Here is a 22977-nt window from a genome sequence, read left to right on the forward strand (position 1 = left end):
ATTATATATATATTTATATTTATATGTACTGTATATCTCAAAATAGCCTTAACCCTTTGAGGATCATATTAGCAGCAAATCACAATCTAGACTAGGCTTCCCCAATCTGGTACTCTTCAAATGTGAAATAGGAATGCTTGGAAATTCTGGAAGGACAGTCCCACCACATTTGTGGGTGTCAGGCTGCAGAAGGCTAGTCTAGACAGAAAACAAATACCATCTCAATCATATAGGAAACAATTGTAATAAAGATACCATAAAACTCCTTTTTGGCATCTTTGTCAAGGAACTGATACAGACAAAAATCAAATGGAAAAATTGTACATGGTTTCAAGAATTGTTGTCAAAATCTCAAAGGGTTAAGTCAAGACTTTCAACAGAAGAGATGTATTAAAAGGGTGAATTGGGTGAGCGAACAGTCTCAGATGAACTTGGTGAATAGTCTTCTGATTCAGAGTTGAGTTCAGGAGGTGGTGGCTGTGGCTTAAAACGTCCCCTCACATCCGGGTTGCGTCTTCGTCGGAAAACCTGCCTCTCCTTATCAAGAGCGGTGGTCTGGCAGGGGCATAAAATGAGAATAGATGAGATTAGGCTGTGCATGAAATAGCAAATCTGACTCTCATTTTTCCTCTTTTTCAAAGCAAACCTCAACCCAGGTCAAATTAACCCCACCCCACCCTCCGCAACCACCAGGTTTGGCTAGTTTTGCAAGCTTTAATCCATTACATGACTCAATTCATATCAAAGTGCATAATCCAACCTATAAAGAGGCAGTGTGATCTCATCAAGCATGTACAGTATGAGTGCATGTCTCTGAATGGATGCCATATGTTAGACTTCTGGAAGCTATTATTATTATTTTTTTCTGAATAATGGGTTCAGGTTTCAGACAAAATGCAGTCTAACCTGCTTTTTCAAATGAGGTCTCGGTTCTGAATAGAAATTCAATGCAATTTAATCAAATAAGAGAGGTAAATATTTGCCAATGTTCAAAATAATGAAAGTATCCATCAATACACACTGCTACAAATATTGGATTTTGATAGAACAATCAGACAAGAGAGAGATATTCTCAACATGCTTACTCTTTCTCTCACTTCATGCCCTCCTACTCCTCTACTATTCCTCTTTTCCCTTTAACTTAGGCATTTGCTCACACACTACAAAAGCACACAGACCACTTCTCCTTCCCATAAGTTCGCACTAAGATTTCCTGTTGCTCTTTTTATACTTTTCCAGCCAAACTATTCTTCCCATTCTCTTCAGATCATATTGGCCGTTTCTCAGTGTGAATTAAATTGCCACCAAATTCCAGGGTGAGCTGGAATTTCTTGGGTGACAGGTTTAGTATGCATTTTCTAGATTATTCCAGCTAGATTTTCCTCACCACAACCTAGTTCCTGTTTAGACACAGAGAGACTTTTGGAAAGACTTAAACTTTATGTACATAAATTCAAGTAATTATTTAATAACCTGATGTAACATTGGACTTAACAAGCATGTTTTTAATTTTCAGAGTCAGTCCAAGTTTTATTAGTTTGTGATCTCTTTAAACATTATGTAAATTTCCTGCAGTTCCTGGAAATAGGCCTGAAAGTTAGTCTCTAAACTATAAATACTCACTATAGTAAACCAGATTCAAACTACTGGAAAAACCCAATAAAGCTAAGTGTTGTCAGAGATGTTGGAAATGATGAGCTGATATGAATAAGATTTTATTATACTTCAAAACATATCATCAGTTCTTCTTGAGACATTTATAATTTTTGTTGTTGTTGAAAATCAACCAGTTATATAGTGACCCAGAAACACAGTTATACCCAGAGCATTTTTGATAAAAAGATTAAAACTAAATCTATCAGATTAATGCAGGTTAGTATTACAGCCCTCTATGTTTTAAAATAATGCAATCAAGGTCCCAAAATGTAATAAAAGCAGAAGATGGGCAAAGTTTATAAAGCAAATGGATTCAGTTAAGCTAAATTGTTCCACTAATAGTTTTATAGTTAGAATATTTAAAGGACTGATAGAAAGTGGCAATAAAAGTTCATCTTTGGATCTTGGGGAAAAAAGACAATACTAAACTCCAACCGCTATCGTTTGCCAAAAGTTCTTTGTTTACAGTTGGCCCTTGAAAAAGGCCTAAACGGTTTTCAAAGTTGTGCTTTAAAACCAACTTTATGATTATATTTTAATAGAAAGCAGAAGACATTTGGAATCATATTCACATTACAGAGATAGAATTTACAGTATATAATTCTCTGTAACAAATGGAGAGAATGGCATACATTACTATTCTATGACATACAGATTTGCATTTAAAATATTTCTGAACACAAAAGGAGTTCATTTAAAGATTGACTCACATCACATCATTTTTATATTAATCCCAGATTCATGAAAAATTCTTTCTTTCGGCAGGAAAGTCTAAATTAAAATCTCCAGTACAATCCAGAACAACACTCTCCTGGTGCAAGGATAAGCAACTTTTGTTTTGATTTTAAGGATGAATTAATCCTCATATTTCTATGTGATTGAGGTTCATATTGTTTAAATCAAAATCTTTTGCTCTTATGTCTAATCCAACCATTTGCTCTTCTAGCTATACAGATCAACAAGGAACCTACATGTGAGAACTATAGCAAAATCATGCTCTGTGACACATCCATAAGGCAGGAGTTTAATTAGTATATTAGTAGTAATACATTAGCAAAAAATTATAAGGGTCCCTATTTAGCATTCTTTTGACTTATAACGAGAAGTTTTCTATTTTCTAAAACAAAGGTTGGGATGGTACAGAATATGAAGTTATGTATGATGCGTTGGGAGATATTAGAAGAGATGATATGGAGCAATTACCAATTTCCTTTGGTGCTATTAGCTTAAAAGGTTGTTTATTCCTGTATAAATCTTAATAAACTAAGTTGAAAGTTGATCCTGTATTGACCAATCACATAAGTGGCAGGCTTCCATGGAAGTGACAGCTATTAAAGTAGATATTTAAACTTCAGATCTGCCTCCTATCTTTCTATCTTTGCAAATCATACTTCTTTCCAAGACATACACCATTTCATATGTTGCCATTTATCTTGAAACCTCTCATCTAGTTTGAGGATGGGTTTCTTTTTTACCTTTTCTCTTCCCTGAGACCTATTCACTCTTTCTTCATATATTTGTTTTGCAACTTTATTTTCATTCATTCTGTCTTACTTAACAAATATACGTCAACATTCTTACTGTATACTAATAATTCATATTTGTTTTCAATCTGCATTCATTTAGCAGGTTTAACCTTACTTTTTGCATTTTTCAACTGACAGATTAGGTACCCCATTCTGGTAATATCCAATGTTTATCCTGATATAGCCAACTCTCACTTCTGCACAATAACACAGCATCTTATTTATAGTCATTTTTGTTTCTATCACCTAGCATTTGGTCCATGCAACAATTCCAGTGGTGGGTTTCCATTTTTTTTACTACCAGTTTGCTTGTGTGTGTGCGCACGCAGAAGCAGGGCAGGTGGGAGGAGCCTCCTGCCACCACCACTACAGGTTCGCTGCTGAACCAGGAGCAACCCACCTCTGAACAATTCATACAATTGAAATATGTGTTTTTTTCTGCAAGCATCTGGATGTTTCAACATTTTTCTATTTTTTTCTATATTCTACCACAATACATATCATTCTACAATACAAATTCATTTACTTGCTCTAGTTTTTCCATAATTTATGAACAAATTACTCCATTTTCCTGTTAAGTACAATCTTGTTGGTCTTTGATTCATTAATGACGTCTTCATTGAACTATACAAGTTGGCATTTTCTGTAAAATACAGTGTTCAGGTTCTCAGCCACCAACACAGTATCATATAAATACATATAAAAGTACGGCCCTTTCTTATTCTTCAGTGAATCTACCTTCAATGTCATCAAGAGTAATCCTTATATGATTATCCATGAATATATTTAACAACTTAAATGGCCCATACATCCTTGTCAAGATGGTAAAAAAAAACTAATTACTAATTTGGATAGAAACTGAGGCAAGGAAGACTAGATTTAATTACCTGTCCTGTCGTGTGACCTAATGGGTATGATCCAGGGGTGGGTTCCTGCCAGTTCTAACCTCTTCTATAGAAGAGGTTCCACAAATCTACAGTGCTGTTTAGAACCTGTTCCAGCTCCTTACCCCTGCCCGTCCGCACATCATCAAAATGAAGAGCAAGAAGAGGAATTTTGGGAGTTGAAGTGCACAAGTCTTAAAGCTGTCAAGTTTGAACACCCCTGGGGTTTTTTTCCTAAAGGGTTAGGGATGCAAGGGTCTTGTAACTTGACAGCTTTAAGACTTGCACATTTCAATACCAGAGTTCCTGAGCCAACATGACTGGAGGAGGAATTCTGGGAATTGAAGTCCACAAGTCTTAAAGCTGTCAAGTTTGAATACCCCTGGTTTTTTTTTTCCTAAAGGGTTAGGGGTGCAAGGGTCTTGTAACTTGACAGCTTTAAGACTTGCGTGCTTCAAATGTCAGAGTTTCTGAGCCAACATTTTGATTGCTAAGCACAAGCGTTGTTAAGTGAGTTTCACCACATTTTACAAGTTGGCCACACCCATCCAGTCACATGACTGCCAAGCCACTCCCACTCAGTCACATGGCTGGCAAGCCACTCCCACCTGGTCACATGGCCGGCAAGCCACTCCCACAAAGCAAGCCACACCTATAGAAGAGGTTCTAAAAGATTTTGAAACCCACCACTGGTATGATCAGAACTAGGCTATGCATGCCATTTGTGGCACTAGTTTAAATTAAACCCTAAATGAATCTAGGCATATTTTCCTCTGAGTCAATCATACACTAAACATGGACTAAAAGACCCAACATGCTAAACAAATTTATTTATCTTTCCACATAATTGCTGTGTGTTTCAAGAAAAAATAGAGAACTAACAATTCCAAGTAACAATTCACATGGAAAATGTTTACAAAGACAACTAAGAACCTTCTATTGATGTTCTCCAGCATCTAATTGACTTCGACTATTCTTGAAAATAATAAGCAGGGTCAAATCTGATCATTACTAGATATGACCGCCAATAAGTCCCAGGTCTCGAATAAGATAGTAGAAAAGCTGTTCCATTATTGTGAAAATATTCCTATAGACACCATAAACTGCATTTGATTTTTTTTCCACTTGCTCGAGGTAAGACTTCCAGAATAAACAGAATATATTATTTTAAAAAGATTTGCACTGGTAATTAGTATCAAGCACAATTTGTTACATTAATAAATTATAAATCCATGTCTTCAAGGGTAAGAATAATTGAACTCCTCAGTAAAAGGCAGGAAATAAATCTAACTAACAAATGAATAATAGCCTCCTAGAGTCTTTTGGAGTGGGGAGGCTATAATACATCTAATAAATAAATAAATACCTTTTTTTACTCCACGGATGTTTCCATGCCAATTAATACTAAATGACCTGTAGTGGTACCTCAATACTTGACTGCTTTAAAACTCATTGAATTTGACTCTTGATACATTTTGACACAAAAATATTGTCCCAGTACTTGTTTGTTTGGTACTTGATGTGCTGCAAAAGGAAGAGGGAGATGCCTGTGGAGAACAGACAGAAAGTCAGCCATGCCAGGAAGATCATTTCAAAAGGAAGTGGGGGATGGCCACAAGACAGAGGTGGGTTGCTACTGGTTCACACCGGTTCAGGCAAACTGTTAGTGGAATGTTGGCTTGGGTCACAAACCAGCAGCGACCCAGGCTGGCCATGCCTCTGAACCAGTTACCCGGTCGCCACAGCATGTTTTTTTTTTTTGGTATTTTTTAATGTTCTGTGCATTGGCAGACTGTTTACAGGCAACTACTCACATCTGTGGAGCGCAAAGCATGCGCACACCGAGCCGGCATAACGCCGGCAGCAACCAACCTCTGCCACAGAGAGCGGACAGGAAGTCAGCCAGGATGGGAAGGTTGCTGACATAGGAAAAGGGACAGACAGGAAGTCCTTGCTGGCTGAAACAAAGGGTCATGTGGTAAGCTATGTGGTTTGTTTAGTACTTGTTGTTTTTAGTACTCATCATGCCTCCTGGAACCAATTAACAAGTGCCGAGGTACCACACTCTTCAAAATTCCATCAATATGTGATTTCATATTCACATAAGCAAGGTAATAGATCTTGCTTATGTCAATTAATTACTTGAATAATTGACATAATCAATAATTAATTGATCAATTAATTAATTCATTAGAATAGAAGATACTGTATATAATACCATAAAGTTGGGCTCATAAAACTTCCACACTCAAATCTATATAATGTCATTCTACTAATGTTAGGTTCCAAACATATTTAACCATTGTCTCTATCAGCACAGAACTGAATGACAATTTTCTCACTATGGTTTTTTTCTTTTTTTCTTTTGAAAGAAGAAATGTTCCCATTTAAATTCTGGCAGGATATAAAGCTAAGATTTTCTTCCATTTCATTTCACCATATTCATATCTTTCAAATGGGGAATTTAAGAACAGTGATTTGACAAAAACACTTTAGCTTCAAAGGTTGAAGCTCAACATAATATCTTCATAATCTTATTATGATTATACCATCTACTAGACATGTGATAATTCTTTTATTATAAATTAATCAGTCCAAATGCTGTTATATAATGGACAAAATATTGCGCTTCTCTATAGATTCCCTTACAATATTTTTATTAAACATTTGATGATATCAATGAATAAAATATACGTGTAAGAACTGGATTTTTTTAAAAGTAGGCACTCATTTTTAATATGTTTCCCCTCCAAAATGAAAATACTAGAATGTCCAAGTTAAATTATCATTTACATATTAAATATGTTCAAAAGGATCATGCGGGCTGGGGAATTCTCGGAGTCCACTCATCTGACAGCTGCAGAAATTGAGATCTGATCTGTATCAATAGTGAGCTGCAGGAAATACATGACTGATTGTAACAATACCTTAGGTTAGTTTTCTCTAGAGGACCTTACTTTTTCTTTCTTAAATGCCTCTCATTTCCTCTTTTTAAAAGCTTCTTCATCTATCTTTATGCTTCGTAAAAAGGTTAACTCCCTGTGTAACATTATTTCTGCTGTCCCAAAGGTGCTTTTTCAGGAGGCAACTGGACTTTCTTGTTTTTCTTTGAAGATGCTTTGCTTCCCATCCAAGAAGCTTCTTCAGCTCTGACTGGATGGTAGGAAAAACAAAGCTGAAGAAGCTTTTTTGTATGAGGAGCAAAATGGCTTTAAAGAAAAATTAGAAAGTCCAGTTGCCTCTTGAAAATGCCCCTTTGGGACAACCATGGCCTAGATAACTGAGAATCTCTATAAACCTTATTTCTGCTGTTGTGTATTATAATTTGCACTTCCCATTACTGATGTTAAAAACAATTTACAATATATCATTCAAAAGTAATAATATAAACTATATTGTATATAGTTTATCTATTATAAATTAATCAAAATTTAATTATGGTCTGACACAGAACCCAGTAAAAAGACCAGCATGCAATACAATAACTATATAAAAGAAATTTAAAAATAGCAAGAAAATCCTAAAACAATTAACAGCTAATAGTTACTAACATAGGAAGGAATCAGATAGCTTCTACAGCTATCTATAAGAAGTTTGCAATCTTAGAGATTTCTGAAGGATGGTCAACCAGGAGTAGGATACTAGTGTCTTGTTCACAATTGCAATTAGAATTGTTAACAATTGGAAGTATTAAACTTGATGACAATCTATAATGGGCATTTTAATAGCACACGTGAGACAGATTCTACTTCTGAGTCTCAGTAGAAAAAAACTGATTCTCCTATGTTATATTAGCTGTTGTCCTAATAATGCCCCAATTTGGCCAAAATAAATAATCTCCTTGGTAATGTTAACAAAATATCTAGTGATAGTCCAAGGAGGAGGAACAATTATTGCACTATAGAAGGAACAGGAGACTTTGGTTCTGTCAGTTCTCAAATTCCCTGCTTTATTTCAGTTAGGGTTTTTACCTAGCATATCAACAATACTATAAATTATATACACTATATTACTATTTTTAGTTTCTGATAGAAACCTTTGCTAGCATAGAAAAAAGCAAAGCCTACAACAAACACACACAAACATCATATATGAACATAGAGGCAAATGCATAAATGCATTTGCACTCACAAATATAGACACACATGAATAAACATATTGCCTAAAAGAAGAAAAAAAGGAGGGGGTGGGGGTACCAGAACAAAAACACAGTACAGCATTTCTAAAATCATCACAACATGATTTTTATGTTTCCATCAGGAATTTGCATGTACCTATCAAATGGTATAATTCATGAGAATAATAATTTCAATAGAGAATAAGAATCTGCTGAATTGAATTGAAGTTCTTTTAGGAAGGAAATCTTGTCTCTAAACAGATCATTGGACCAAAGCATGAGTAAAAATTTCAACAAAGCTTTATGTTTCAATGGAAATCCCATCAACAAACTACAGGTGGCAATCACAAATACAAATAACAATATCATTAATCAGTTTTGGGACTAAAGAAAACCCTTTAAATACAAAATATTATAACATTTACAAACGAACTGTTAATATACTTTAAATTTTAAGTTAAGATTCAATTATCTTGTTGCTTTATATACTGGAGAAAGCTAACTATTTGGTGGTAAACATTTAGCTGTAGCCTTCAAATATACATATTATTTATTTAACTTACTAAAGACAAGATAGATTCCAGATAGTGGAAACTTCTACATGAGAACAAATAAAGTGACTCTCAGTTAAAGTGCAGTGAAAATTTGACTGAGCATGAATCACTATTTATGGCCAGTATGTGAGGTTAGAAATAAAGGATATAGTAGATTTAAATTCAGAATCACCAAGCTTGGAAATTTTTATACATTTACAGGCAGGAGTTCCAGCTGGCACTGATGTCATATGATCCTACATGATAAATAATCTTCTATTAATATGAAGCATGCACGAGAATAACATTTCTCTTAGAATGGTACCAATTATTGTGATCTACTGAATATGTACAATGTAGCCCCTTAATGGCCAGTTTTCCAGTATATACATATTAAAAAGCCATTAGTCAAGACCATACATAAAATCTATAAATAGTTAAAAGACAGCATATACAATTACCACAAGGATACCATGCCATGTCTTCATATTAATTCTTTTAATAGTTCTTTTTATTTATAATTTTATAGTATTTTGATCTACATACAGTATATTGTCTAGATATATGCTAATCCTTGAATGTTATCCCTTTCACATTTTAACTTACCTGCTAAAATGGGTTTCATAATTTCTCTAAAGCAATAAACAACATATATTTTTATATTAATACATTTATTCATATCTCATACACTTTTGAACGCATTGTTATGCTGGAATTAATATATACCTGTGGACCGAGATTGAGCTACTTAGTGAGTAGCTTAGTGGAAAATTTGAGATGAAGGTATTTAAAAACTGATATAACTCGATGATTTTTTGCACCTGCTCCCCAAAGCTAGGAATTACAAGAGACATCACCATCAGGAAACTTCTCCAAATAATGTTTTCTAAGATTATGATTATGCATCTTTTTGCATTTTAAATACACAGTGTTCTAAGTAGAGAATTTGAGTTAGTAGATGGGGTAAAAACATTTCCAATCAACATATTGTGTTGCAGGTCTGTGTGAAGTCACACCTAAATATTCCTTCTGATCTAAAACTGTTGTCCCAATTTATTCTTTACATAAAAATGTGGTATACTTAGTAGTATGAAACTCATGATCAATCTATATGTGTGAATGAAGTAGTAAAGCAAAAGTTAAAATCAAAGTTACCACAAATACAGTAATTTTTCCAAGCAAGTGTGCATTATCAGTTTCTAATACATCCAATTAGATAAAAGTTGATTAAAGATTTAAAATACCCTGACATATAGATATGACCTTGAATACTGATAGAATAGAAACTGAATATATACTTCAGGAAGGCATCCATCCAAAATTGTTCTTCCTATAAAGATCAACTTCTGGACACAGAAAATGTAATTTTTCCAAAGGTAATTCATTGCAACCTAATCCAGATATTTTAAGTAAAATATATAGAGGGAATATTTAATTTACTGTAAATGCTTGCATTGACTACTGCCACAATTATATTAATAAAGGTTAGATCTGCACAATCCACAGCACTGAAAGCAATTCCTTGAACATAAAAATATTTGTCAATATGTAGTTCATCCTACTGAATCTTTTTAAAAGTTACAAAAACCGATCTTTATAAAGTTATCAAAATATGTAAAAACTGAGCATCAACGAATATCATACACATTTAAATTGGAAATTTTAGATACCATATTCATCTCTATAGCAAAAATTATTCATCATTGCAGATAACACCTACTTTCAATTGAATGGGAATTCTTAGTCACAATCCTAACACGTAATAAAAGGTGGTATACTAAAAAGAGAGGTAGATTCATGCAATATCATTTTTATCCAGTTCTTTTAAAAACGGAGTAACAAAAATGTGCATACTTTGGAAACACAAGCTAACCAGAGCACATACAATGCATTATATTTCATTGAACAGCTTCTCAATACTATGTTATGTCAATGCATTGTTCATTCTAAGATTGTGGTTGGGAAGGGGAAATTTAAAATGACAGTATATAATTTTGTATCTCAGAGAGAAAAAAACAAATATAAATGTAGATCTAGATGTATTGATATCCTGTTGCCATTTCACAGGTAGAAAAAGAAAGAGCACAGGATATTACATGCCTTCAAAACTGTTAACATAAAATAAAATATTGCGTGAACATTTCATTTTTCTGTATACACTGTCCTTTTAACTAGAGGGAGCGCTGGATACTGAGCATGTGCAATGAAGAAAAAGCTTGCAATGTCAGTGTGAATAATGGGTGAAGAAAGGGAATGAAGGGTGTGGCATCTCAATCAAGATTCAAATGAAACTGATAAAGCAGCATATGGACTGGGTAACAAATTAAAAAAAAAAACATGTTTATTCACTGAAGTAACTGGTTAATGGAGACTGCCAGCACGTTGCCATGGAAACACTGACTGTTGGAGCTGTACCATCTCATACCTTATCCAATACATTCCTGGTTGTTGGTAGTAGTCCAAAGACCCTGATCTCTTGATGGTAAACCCGTGGTCCAGCTGAGCAGAGAGAAATGGGCAACTCAGTGGATCGATATTGTGCTAGAGAATTAAGACCTCCAGACCAAAACTGTTCCTTGTTTATTAGTGCATATTTATTTTTCAGTTTCACAAGGTAGTACTCTAACATTTTAAAAAGAAAATCAAAATAAAATGTACGTAAATGGGGAAAAAAATAAAAATAAAATAAACAAACAATGAAGAAGATCCTATACCAAATAATTTATCTGGCTAAATTAATATCTTGTTTATTAATTACTACATAGTGCCCTTATTTCCACTTGTAACAGTCAGTGGTTTGAAGATAAACAAAATAGGGCTATATAAGGCATTACTTAAGCTTTCCCCATTTTATAATAAAAATGTTGTGAACAGTTTCGTTTTCAGTATGTCTTGGTTTTTTATGAATCATAGTAGCCACCTTTATAACCAAATAGATTAGATTTTCACAGATCAAAACCACGCTGTTTCATATTGATGAAAATGTATAAATATGAAAAGATAACATTTTAACATTCCCACCAATCTCCGTTACTGGTTTCAAAAAGAAACTTTGATCTGGCATTCAAAGGATAATCCTAGATAACTGTGTATTATTATAGTCTACAATTTAATCTTAAAAATGTATAAATTTGCATTACTAAAGCCTTGTATCAGAATTCAAAGTATACTTAATTTATTAATTTGAGAAGCATGCTTTTTTGAAATTGAAGGAAAAAGAAACCATTCCATTTAATTTCACTTCTGATATAGTAATAAAAGGGTGGTTTTATTCTTTATTAAACAATACTTTCCATTGTGTGTAGCAGGGCACCACATAAGTAATTAAAAGCTATTTTAGTGCAGGTAGTTCTTCAGGGACAGAAAGGGAAACAAGGCATACTATACGGTTTAGTATTTGAAAATGCTTTAGCACATATAAATGCAGAAAAGAGAACAAAGATATATTCCTTTTGTGTTTATGTGTGCTTTGTTAGAGTGACATAAGGCCAGAAGTTTACAATTTAAATTACAAGAGGCTGCTTGAAACAGCTCCAAAAAATCAGTTATTTAGTTGTTGCAGTATGCATCCTGACTTTGAATCCAGAAAATTAAAAAAAAATGTTTATTTTCTTTCATCAACTTTTTTCTTATGTTGGATACTTTAAAACACCCCAAATTATTGAAGACTTCCAGATAAAATGATGAAGGCCTTATATTGTATCTAGTACTATATCCAAGATCTACTGCTGCCATCTATTGTTGTATGAAGGCAATGCACTAATAACATTGAACAGCCAATGTCTAGGAATTTCAAAACAAAATGTTTTATTAAACTGTAATTACTTGAGTGGAGAAAAAAGATTAGCTTAGATATTTTGCATCCCTTTTTTAATTCAGCATTTTAGGTACTCAAAATCATAGCACTAATTAAATTATAAATAACACATAGTGGAAAGTAAATAAAACCAAATAAATTCTTTGCTCGAATCAGATTCAGGTGCCAAAGAAAAGTGCAATTCACAAGCCACTTAAGGCTGCAGAATTAGGATAGCTCACACATATAAGCTCTTTGCACTTGAGTTGAATCCACTGTAAGGTATCTTGCAAAAAAGAAGAAGAGTAAGATACATTTGTTCCATCACAACTGTAAAGTCCTTTTGGACAATGGATCATCTGAGATCATGGTAACCCCAACAGAACATTTGTTTCTGTGTATGAGAGAGAAACAGAGAAAGAAAGAAAGAAAGAAAAAAAGAAAGAAAGAGACAGAGAGAGAGACAGACAGACAGACAGAAAGAGACACACAACCAGTCTTCTACTTTCATTCAGCTTACAACATAGATTCTGTGTATTTTCTACTGACTTTTTATTGCCGCCTACAAAATAAGAGGAAGGGGAAATGCCTTCTCCAACTACTCCAGCAGTATGGTTTGTTGCTGGCAATTGCATCAGTTTAATGGGCCCAAATGCTGACAACATAATGTATCTATTTTTTAATCTACTTAAGGTAAAGGCATTTTCCTTTGTGATAGAAGGAGCAGGGGAGCAGATGAACACTTTCCAAGTAGTCAAAAGATTTATCTGAAGGGACTTGTGATAGGAAAGATGCTCATTGAGTATCAAGATCGACCTCAACTTCTTCAAACTTTCTTGGATTCTTTTGGAATTATGTGAACAGAGGCTCCTAGCCCTCAAAAATGCACTGGTTCAAGAATGAAAAGTCTGATGCGCAGTTATTCTGCAAATGCAGAACTCTTAAGCTCCCTACCTTTTCTGATAGAAAGGATCACATGGTTGAATATATAATTAATAGCTAAAGAATGTTATTAGGACCAATTCAATTAACTGATTAATTGACATCCACAATTAATATAGCCCTTGTTTTTAATTGTACTTATTGATGTGCACACGTATGGAAAGAACACATGGAAAGATAAATGGTGAATCAGGTAAAGGTCCATCTAAATCCCAAATTCTGTGTGTCATAGTGTCCAGTTCAGGAAGCTCATAAACATGGGCAATTACAGTCCCCAAGCTTGAGCTTAGTATTTGTGAAGAAATGTGGCCCAAATTTCCAGGAGGCAGTGCATTCTGTAGAAGCAAAAGACAGCACAATTAAGACTTGTCTGCTTTAGTTTGGCAAGATTGATGCCAGGCTCCAAAACTCAAGGCAAACATATTGAGATTCTTTTAAGGAGTATCTTTTATTGCCCCTCACCTATAAAAAGAAATCCTGCTAAACTAAAGCAGACTACTTGCACCACAAAACATAAATTCTGGGAACTATTAACTTTGCTTATTCTTGTTCCTCTGGAAGGAACTCCTTCCCTCTTGGGAATCCATTTTATCACAGTGTTTCACTGCAAGGCCACCAAAAAATTCCAGATCTGTGCAGAAAATATGTAGGCAAATGTTGATGTGCCTGTATACGTGCACACATTTTTGTTTTTAAAGAATGTTCATAGATGTGTTCAAGAGTCTTGATTTTATAGTTCTATGATTCTGGATAGAATACTCAGTCATCAAGATTGATCTACTGATGGGTAGATCTTTTATGAATTAGGGCATTAGGGCATTCCCATTCTTTTGAACCCCGAAATAAGCACTTGGCCTTATTTTCGGGGAGGTCTTATTATTTTTGAGGCAGGAGGCGGTAAGCGTGGTCATCTCATGGCTGCTGCTTTTCAGGGAGGGCTTATTTGCAGGGAAGGGATTATTTTAGCACATGCTCTTATTGGGCTTATTATCTGGTGAGGGCTTATTTTCAGGGAAACAGGGTAGCTTTATCGTCTTTGGAATGTTTGTGGTGCGGGAGCCAGATGTTATTCCATGGCATTCTAATCCTCTACTGGGAATTGAACTCATGGACCTTCACACTTTAAAAGACTACATACAGTGCAGTAGCTTTAGTAGCAATCTAGGTCCTGGTATAGGTGGCTGCAGAAAAGGATATAGAGAGGGTCTCAGAATGGTATATGCAACCCAGATGGCCTTAAACTCTGTGAGTTGAAAGGCATCAGGGTTATATTATATCCTGCCTCCATCTGTCTACCCATGCCTGATGAACCCTGGTCAAATTCTATTTACCTCTTGGTAGTAAATGTAACTAAAAAAATGCCACAGGAAGTATATAACGTTGTATAAAAATAGAGGGAAGCAGAAGGCATGCAAAATCCCATACATTAGATTGTATTTACCATTCTGAGAATTGCAGATCAATATATTTTCATTATATTTGTTTTTCCTTCTTCTATCAGTACATGGTACTTTCATGCCTCAAACAATAATTTACTTTCATAGATAAAAAAGGACACTCATAAAATCAAAGCAAACTTTGATTTTGTTATGTCTGCTTGAAAGCAACATATATAATTGGATCTTAGTTCACTCAATATAATGCTGCAACCAATCACAATTAGGAAAATTAAATTGGACTGCAACTCATTAGTATACAATACTACCTCCCTGTTATTTTTTTTTTAAAGAAAGGCTCATTTATTTTCATTAATTTCAAAACAGGAAAATGTTATTAATCAACTCTGTAGGACAATACCACTTCACAATGAGTCTTTCAAGGCTTCTGTTAAACCCTAATTACTAGCTCTACTCTTTAGTAACTACAGACACCACAAGGCAGCAGTTAAGTCACTAGTTTGAAATACTCAGAGAAAACAGTGACAAATTGCTAGAAAGCCCTCGCAATATTGAAGCAATTACTTCTTATTTTAAAGCACTTTTTCAGTCTAATCAAAGAGTGTAAAGAAAATAGTTTACTGATGCTTCTGTCTTTATCTATTTATTGAAAATATAACCTCAGAGAAAAGATTATATTAGCTTTGGTTACATGGCATGGCACACAGAGAGAAATTTCATTTAAGAATCTGAAAAGTGGATGTTTAGAAACATATTTGTTCAATAAAATTTGAAAAACCTATTAATATTTAATATGCATTTGCATAAATGGCAGATGAAGTGATAAGTGCCTAAATATCAATATTAACAGTACTCAACAAAGTTTGTCATTGTATTTTCCATTTAAATGTCTACAGATGACAGAGGGAATGGAAGAGAGATGCGAATATGCCATCAGACTCACTAAAATGTCAACTGCCTTTCATTTTTAAAGATAATTTTCTTTGAAAATCTTTCAATCTTCCAGTGTCAAGAGGAATTGGGTAAAATGAACTTCTACAAAATCTGTAAAAGAAAAGCGATTAAAATAAAAGTGAGCATACTTCTGACATTTTTAACATTGACTATGAAATTGTACAGCAGCTGTTTAGAATCGCTTTTCTTTTACAGATTTTGTAGAAGTTCATTTTACCCAATTCCAGGAAGGGGAGCTGATTTAAAAAATGCCACATTTAAAGGGTGGGTTGATTGAAAAAGGTGGGCAGTTTGTTATAAGACCAATGATGGGAATGGTGCTGCATGTTATTATGTAGTGTATGTGATTTGGAACTCCATGAGCAGCTTTGGCTTCTTAATGTGTAGACATGCAGTAATGTAGATACAGGGCAATCTTTAAATACAAGAATCTAAATATAAGGCTACCTATACTTCTGTATAAGACATTTTAATGAAAGAGATCCTTTCATTAAGCCAATATGAAGAAGATGGAAGCTTGCGGTAGGAATTGACCTTCTTACCCAATCCAGAATACCACTTCAGTGAACTTCAGGAGAAGAGAAAGATTTAGACACTTTTGATCAGTAAATACAATTAAACGATTGTGGTTTAAACTTCTGAACTGCTTTAATAATGATTATATTATTAAATCCTTAAATATCCCTGTAGTGTTCCAGATCTCATATTGTAATGGGTCCAGGGTCCATTACAGTACAGAGTCCTTGGTACTCTCTGAACTTGGTGGTTTTCTTCCAGACATTTGATTATCAAACTAGATAACATCATCATGAATGAAACTTCGGCAAAAATAACCGTCATGTTAGAGAGCATCAAGGATTCACGCGTGAGCTACAAATATTCTCTTATGTTATGTCATATGCTAAATAATTTTATCCTTTATTTTATGAGTGCCATTCTTTTGTGGAAAAAAATAGAATGGCAAACCTTATATTTATAAGAAGAATGAACACTCCATCACATTTAAAGCAAATGGGGAAGCTTTGTGAATACAGAAGCCAATATTTAGATTTTATATATTCAGCATGTCCTTTCTAAGCCTAAATCCAGGCTTCAAGCCTACATTTAGTTTCCCTCCTGTATTAAGTTGTGCTTAATTATAAGTAGACCTTAGCAACCATTTGAAATCACTTCCCTAGTTCTGAATTTCCCTCAGTCACCCCTTGTGGTCACATGATCTCGTGTCAATTGTTTGGCCACTGGCCCACATTTAAAGTCATTTAAAGTGTCCCAAAATCATGTGACCACATTTTACCAGATTTTTGCCAAAACCTGGCAATCCTTTTTGAGTTTTGGTAAAACTGGCCCACAGCAAACAATTGATTTGCTCAATGACTGTGGTGTCACTTAATGACCACCCCAAAAAAGGTTGATTAATTGGCTTGGTCATGTGGATGATCTGCTTTAAGGTCATCATGACTTATAATCATAATGGCTCCATTACGGTATTAATTGAAGGACTACTTGTACTGCATTTACGTCCATTTTAGGAGCTGTGGTGGCACAGTGGCTAGAATGCAGTATTGCAAGTGAACTCTGCCCTTAGCCTGACTAGCTCAAGGTTTATTCCGCCGTCCATTATTCCGAGGTGGGTAAAATGAGAACCTAGATTGTTGACACCAATATGCTGACATTGTAAACTGTTCAGTGAATGCTCTAAAGCAGGAAGTCTATAACCTTGGTAACTTTAAGACTTGTGGAGCTTTGCTGGCTGAGGAATTCTGGGAGTTTAAGTCCACAAGTCTTAAAGTTGCCAAGGTTGGAGAGCCCTGCTCTAAAGCACTATGGAATGAGTGAGTGAGTGAGTGAGTGAGTGAGTGAGCGAGCGAGCGTGTGTGTGTGTGTGTGTGTGTGTGTGTGTATGCTATTGCTATTGCTATCTGACATTTTTATTGAGCTACAAGCAGGGGTGGGTTCCTGCCAGTTCTAACCTCTTCTATAGAAGAGGTTCCACAAATCTACAGTGCCATTTAGAACAGGTTCCAGCTCCCTCCCCCTGCCCGTCTGCACATCACCAGGATGAAGAGCGAGAGGAGGGAATCTGGGAGTTGAAGTCCATAAGTCTTAAAGCTCTCAAGTTTGAACACCCATGGGGTTTTTTTTAAAGGGTTAGGGGTGCAAGGGTCTTGTAACTTGACAGCTTTTAGACTTGCATGCTTCAAATGCCAGAGTTCTAAGCCTACATTTTGGTTGCTAAGCAAGAGTATTGTTAAGTGAGTTTCACCACATTTTACAAGTTGGCCACGCCTACCCAGTCACATGGCTGGCAAGCCACTCCCACAAAGCAGGCCACACCTACAGAAGAGGTTCTAAAAAAATTTGAAACCCATCACTGGGTACGAGGTAACATACATAATGGACTCCAGCCCACATAGAAACATTTTAAACATTACAATATCTGGGTACACACAGAACAGTACATTTGAACTGGATTAGAAGCACTAATAAATGTTATTTTATTTATTAACATTGTATTGTAAAGTTGATGAAAGTTAGAGTAGTTTTTGAGTGTCATCTAGCAAAAACATATCAGCAACGTTTTAAAAAAGTTAAATGGAACTGCAGGGTTTTTGTTCAAATTTATAATGAACCAAAGCGATGGGGAAATATAGAATAATGTAAGCCCAATAGAAAATTGATAAGGTGCCAAAATAACACAATGCTAAACACAATGCAAAGATCTGTGTATTTCTTTATTCTCATAGCATTTTTTTATTCTCAGTTTGAAGCTGCAACGCAATACCTTTTCTTATTTAAAATATTTGAGCTACTGAAAACAACAAATTTTACTGCAAATCTTGCAAATTAAATTTTAAAAAGAAAAGTAAACACAATAAAGAAGGCAAAAATGGGTGCAAAAGGTACTAGCAAAGCATTCTGAAGAGTTGTAAGAACTATGAAAAACAGTGCAGATTAGAAGAACTGAGCGGTACATTTCACGGGCAAGCGTGCTGGCAGTCCAATTGAAAAGAGTTTCAGCTGGACCGTTAAGCATATACCTGGCAATTCATATGAAAAATGCATACAATGGGATGTTTTAGTTGTGGGAAAGCTATGGTGGTTTCCCAATTAAAAAAATATTGACAGTATGTTTGATGATGCCGTTAATGTAATAGGAACAATAAGGTCCAAATGTAAGAAAAAGATGACAAATTATTTTCCATGCTAAGGAGGGTGAATTTGCCAATTCTGCCAAATGAGTTGGGGGTTTGTTTGTTTGTTTGTTTGTTTTTACTTCTGCTGACTTTAAATCAGCCTCTGACTAATACAACAGCTACCCAAAGTGTACCACCTACAATTGCTGGTTGTACCAGCTACAATTTAGTGAAGCTAGGGAAGAAACTCTGATCAGTCTAATGCAGTAAATGAGCATGTTCAATGAATCATTATGATGTTTCAGTCTGGAGCATGGTTCAGGGAGGCATAATTATGGAAGGAAGCTTAAAATGTAGGCAGACTTAAAGAAAAAAGATGGGAACATTTAAAAAAATTGACTACTCCATTATATTTATTAGTAGAATCGTATATCCTGCATACGTTCGAGTGATCAACAAATACTAATCATTTCACTACTATTAAATGTATGGTTTAAATATATATTCTTGGCAAAGAGTCAAAGTGAACCTGGTTCATTTCCATTTGCACTATGATATGCAGATGATATATTAAACAGGTCTCATAATCTCCCATACTATGTCCTGCTATACAACTGTAGCATGTTGAAAGACTTATGTTGACTCTATTTAAATCTCAAATCACTTTAACTTCTGCCTGGAAGGAAGCATTTAGTCAAATTGCATGCAAAATAAAGCTACTTAAAATGGAATAAAAATTCATGAGCATATATCTAAATGTATCCCAGAATATAAAAGACAATACACCAATAGATTAATCTCTATTTCCACTCTAGGATATGATTTTATGATGACTCTGTCTGTCTATATGTCTGTCTGTCTGTCTGTCTTTCATCTATATATCTATCTGTGTGTCTGTCTATGTCAGGGGTGTCAAACGTGCAGCCCACAGGCTGGATGAGTCACATGGCCACACTCACCATTTTATCGAAGGGGGGGGGAAGTCACCATACATCACGTGACAACACCAGCTTGACACCTCTGGTCTATGTCATAACAAGTCATCATAAACTTTTTTGGTGTCATTAAAAATGGAATTCATTATGGCTATTACAGTTTCACTACAGTTAGAGAAAATCCTAAAATTTCTCGGGTAAGGAAATTTTAGCTAAACTAATACCTTGATCTTCAGCTGAGCTGACAGTGCAGGTACCAATCTCTCAAACACAGAACACTGCATGGATTAGCCTTGTGTGGCATAGTGAAACTGGGAGCCTTTGTAGTGACCTAACATTGAGCCAATTCACATGATATGGCCAAATCAAATTAAGTAGGTAGCCATATCTACGTCCAAAATGGCTGCATTTCTTTATACTTTACATGCTTATTTAGTTCATTATGAAGTGTCTCTTGCTTATAATTGGGATATGATTTTTTTTTCTTCTTCTGAAATGTTCTTTAAATGTTCATCACAGTGAATGTGTATTGAATTTCTCTCTTCATAAGGACTGATTTTCAGTAAGAAATATGTATGCTGCCTAGCAGCTTACGATGATGAAGCAATTAAAAAGTGTGATTTCCCAATGATGGGGTAACACAATATCTGTTTTTCACTGCAATTAAAACTGAATACATTAATTGAACATGGGGGAGGGGGTCCTAAAAAAGCAATCATTTTCTAAATATGGAGGGAAAAATGCATTGTAGATGCTTACTGCTATAACGGAAACTCCAGCAGCTGTGCTGTTGGGTTTAGGGCCTGTGTTGAAATGTTTCTTTATCTTCCCAGCTACTGACAACTGATGCTCAGTTTCCGGAAGGCCATCATCCTACAAAACAAAAGCAAGTAATTCATTCGAGGACTTTAACAATTTTGTGGTCATTTTTCCAAAATTATTGTGTCCCAAGGATTTTTAATTTGCAGAAATATAATTAATTTAGTGAATCTAAACTTTACAAACAGTTTGCTAACCTTTTATCATGAACTATAAGAACTCCTGAATAAAATCCTATCCAAAGATGCCGAAATATTATAACTCCTAGTTATAATCATGTTTTCTACTATGATTTACTCCTTAACTTTAGTAATATGCCTGAAGGTACCCCAAAAAACAAGGCATACTAATTTCAATAGATTGAGGCACTTACATACATCAAAAAATAACCTGAAGAATTTCAATGACATTATTATTTCATGAACCATATAGTTTTTTAGAATGACTCCACATTTTCTATGTGACCCTTTTAAAACCCTTTTACAAATGTATTTTGAAGACCAATCATTATAATTTCATTCAACTGTAAATAAAAATTAAACAATCTTTTTAAAAAGTTTTTTTAATTTATTTTCCATTTTAAAAAATATAAACATTTCATCTCTCCTTAAGCAGTGTGTTGTCTGGGTACAAATATTTCTGTGCAACATCCTTCCACAAATTATATACATTGAACAATTATATCTTGTGTAACTCTTCATTTCCTTCATAACGTATCTTCTAATAAAAATACAATAATAACATTAAACATGATTATTCTCATCATACTCATGACATTTTATTCTTATCTCTATCTTAATGTATTTTCTATTCTTCTTCTTGTCTTCTTCCTTTATTTCCAATTTCCTTTTTATTTTCTAACCATTGGTAAAATGTTTCCCATATCATATAATAATGAGTTTGTTCCTTCTTAATTGCTAGTGTTAGTCTATTCATTTCTGCACATTCTAATATTTTCCTAATCACCTTCTCTTCAGTAGGAATCTCTTCACTTTTCCAATATTGTGCAAATACAATTCTAGCTGCTGTTAATACAATTAACAATTAAACAATCTTGATTAGGAACTTCCAGATTCTTGTACTTATAAAAGCAATATTTTCTGAGCTATTTTAGACATAATGTGTTTTATTCCTTTCAGCTATTTAAAGACTTTTGAAATGCTGAATTCAGAATTAAAACAATTATTATATTTCACAAAAAGATACTGTGCTGTACCTAAAAGTTCAGGTATTTCCTTGCTTGTAACATAAGGAGTAAATTATAACAAAATGATTAAGAGAAACCTAAGGTTTGTTTACATCCCTTCATCCAAAATCAGACATATTTAAGTCAGAAACTGATTCAGAAGCGTCCGAAGCAAATGGATAGTAAAGTAGAACTGAACATGTCTGTTTTCAGGCTTCTTTCACTGAAACTAAAATGGAACCATTTGGCCCTTTGCCTTATGGAGTTGCCTTATGCATCAATATAACACCACAGTAATTTTGACAAATCTTAGTTGATTTCTAAAGTATACACAATCTGTGGCTACCAAGTCCAGCCACAATATTTTGTATTATCATTTTTGCATAATAATATTAATGATTTGTATTTGTAATGACACTAGGAATGCAATATAGTGATTTTAAGATGCCTTGCTCTTGAATCACACTAAATTTTGAAAATATTAAAGGTTTCATAAATAAAAGGTGCATAATGTTCCTTCCTAGTTATGAAATAAATTGAAGAGAAAAATCAGACTTGTATCACTGATCTCACTAAGAGTTTCGACACCGGAATGCTAGGCTGTGCTTTGTTTCTTTTGGTTATCTCACAGAATGGAACTCTATGAAGCTTTTTCAAATTAAACATTGGCAAAGATGGATCTAATTTTTCTACATTTTCAAGTTTACTTAAGCTTTACGTTTTAGTTAGAATAAAGACGTTCAGAATCATTTCATCTTTGACTCAACTTGAAAATAATTACGTGATTTTCTGAAATCCTGGAGGTATTGAATTCCAAGTGGAATAATTTATGTGGAATACTTGCACGTAATGCTGAAAATATTATAATAAATATTCTGACATAGGCCTAATTTGCAAGCTGCTAAATCAGTATTCGAGGTAGTGAGATGGGCAGTATATAAATTTAATAAATTAATTTAATTAATAAATATTCTGAGAAATTGGATACAAGTTTATAAAATGTACATTCATGTGAATTTTGGAATAATAAATGAGTGTCAGTATTTTGATTTTGTGGAAGAGTAGAGGCACAGTTTAACATATATAAATGTACTCTAT

General features: G+C 34.4%; 1 protein-coding gene across 3 annotated transcripts in view; it reads right to left on the reverse strand.

Moving 5' to 3' along the window:
• Positions 1–390: 390 nt before the first annotated feature.
• Positions 391–22977, reverse strand: part of DCLK1 (doublecortin like kinase 1) — a 169706-nt gene continuing 147119 nt past the window's right edge. For 2 of the 3 annotated variants that reach the window (XM_032220086.1, XM_032220085.1), the window contains 2 exons: positions 20634–20747; positions 391–555 (listed from right to left, as the gene is read on the reverse strand). In XM_032220086.1, the coding sequence (XP_032075977.1) occupies positions 391–555; positions 20634–20747 (279 nt within the window). Of the gene's footprint in view, positions 556–11141; positions 11216–20633; positions 20748–22977 lie in introns of all 3 variants that reach the window. The other variant, XM_032220087.1, reaches the window with a different exon arrangement.

Source organism: Thamnophis elegans, chromosome 6 (genome assembly GCF_009769535.1).
Source record: "Thamnophis elegans isolate rThaEle1 chromosome 6, rThaEle1.pri, whole genome shotgun sequence".
Lineage (NCBI taxonomy): Eukaryota > Metazoa > Chordata > Lepidosauria > Squamata > Colubridae > Thamnophis > Thamnophis elegans.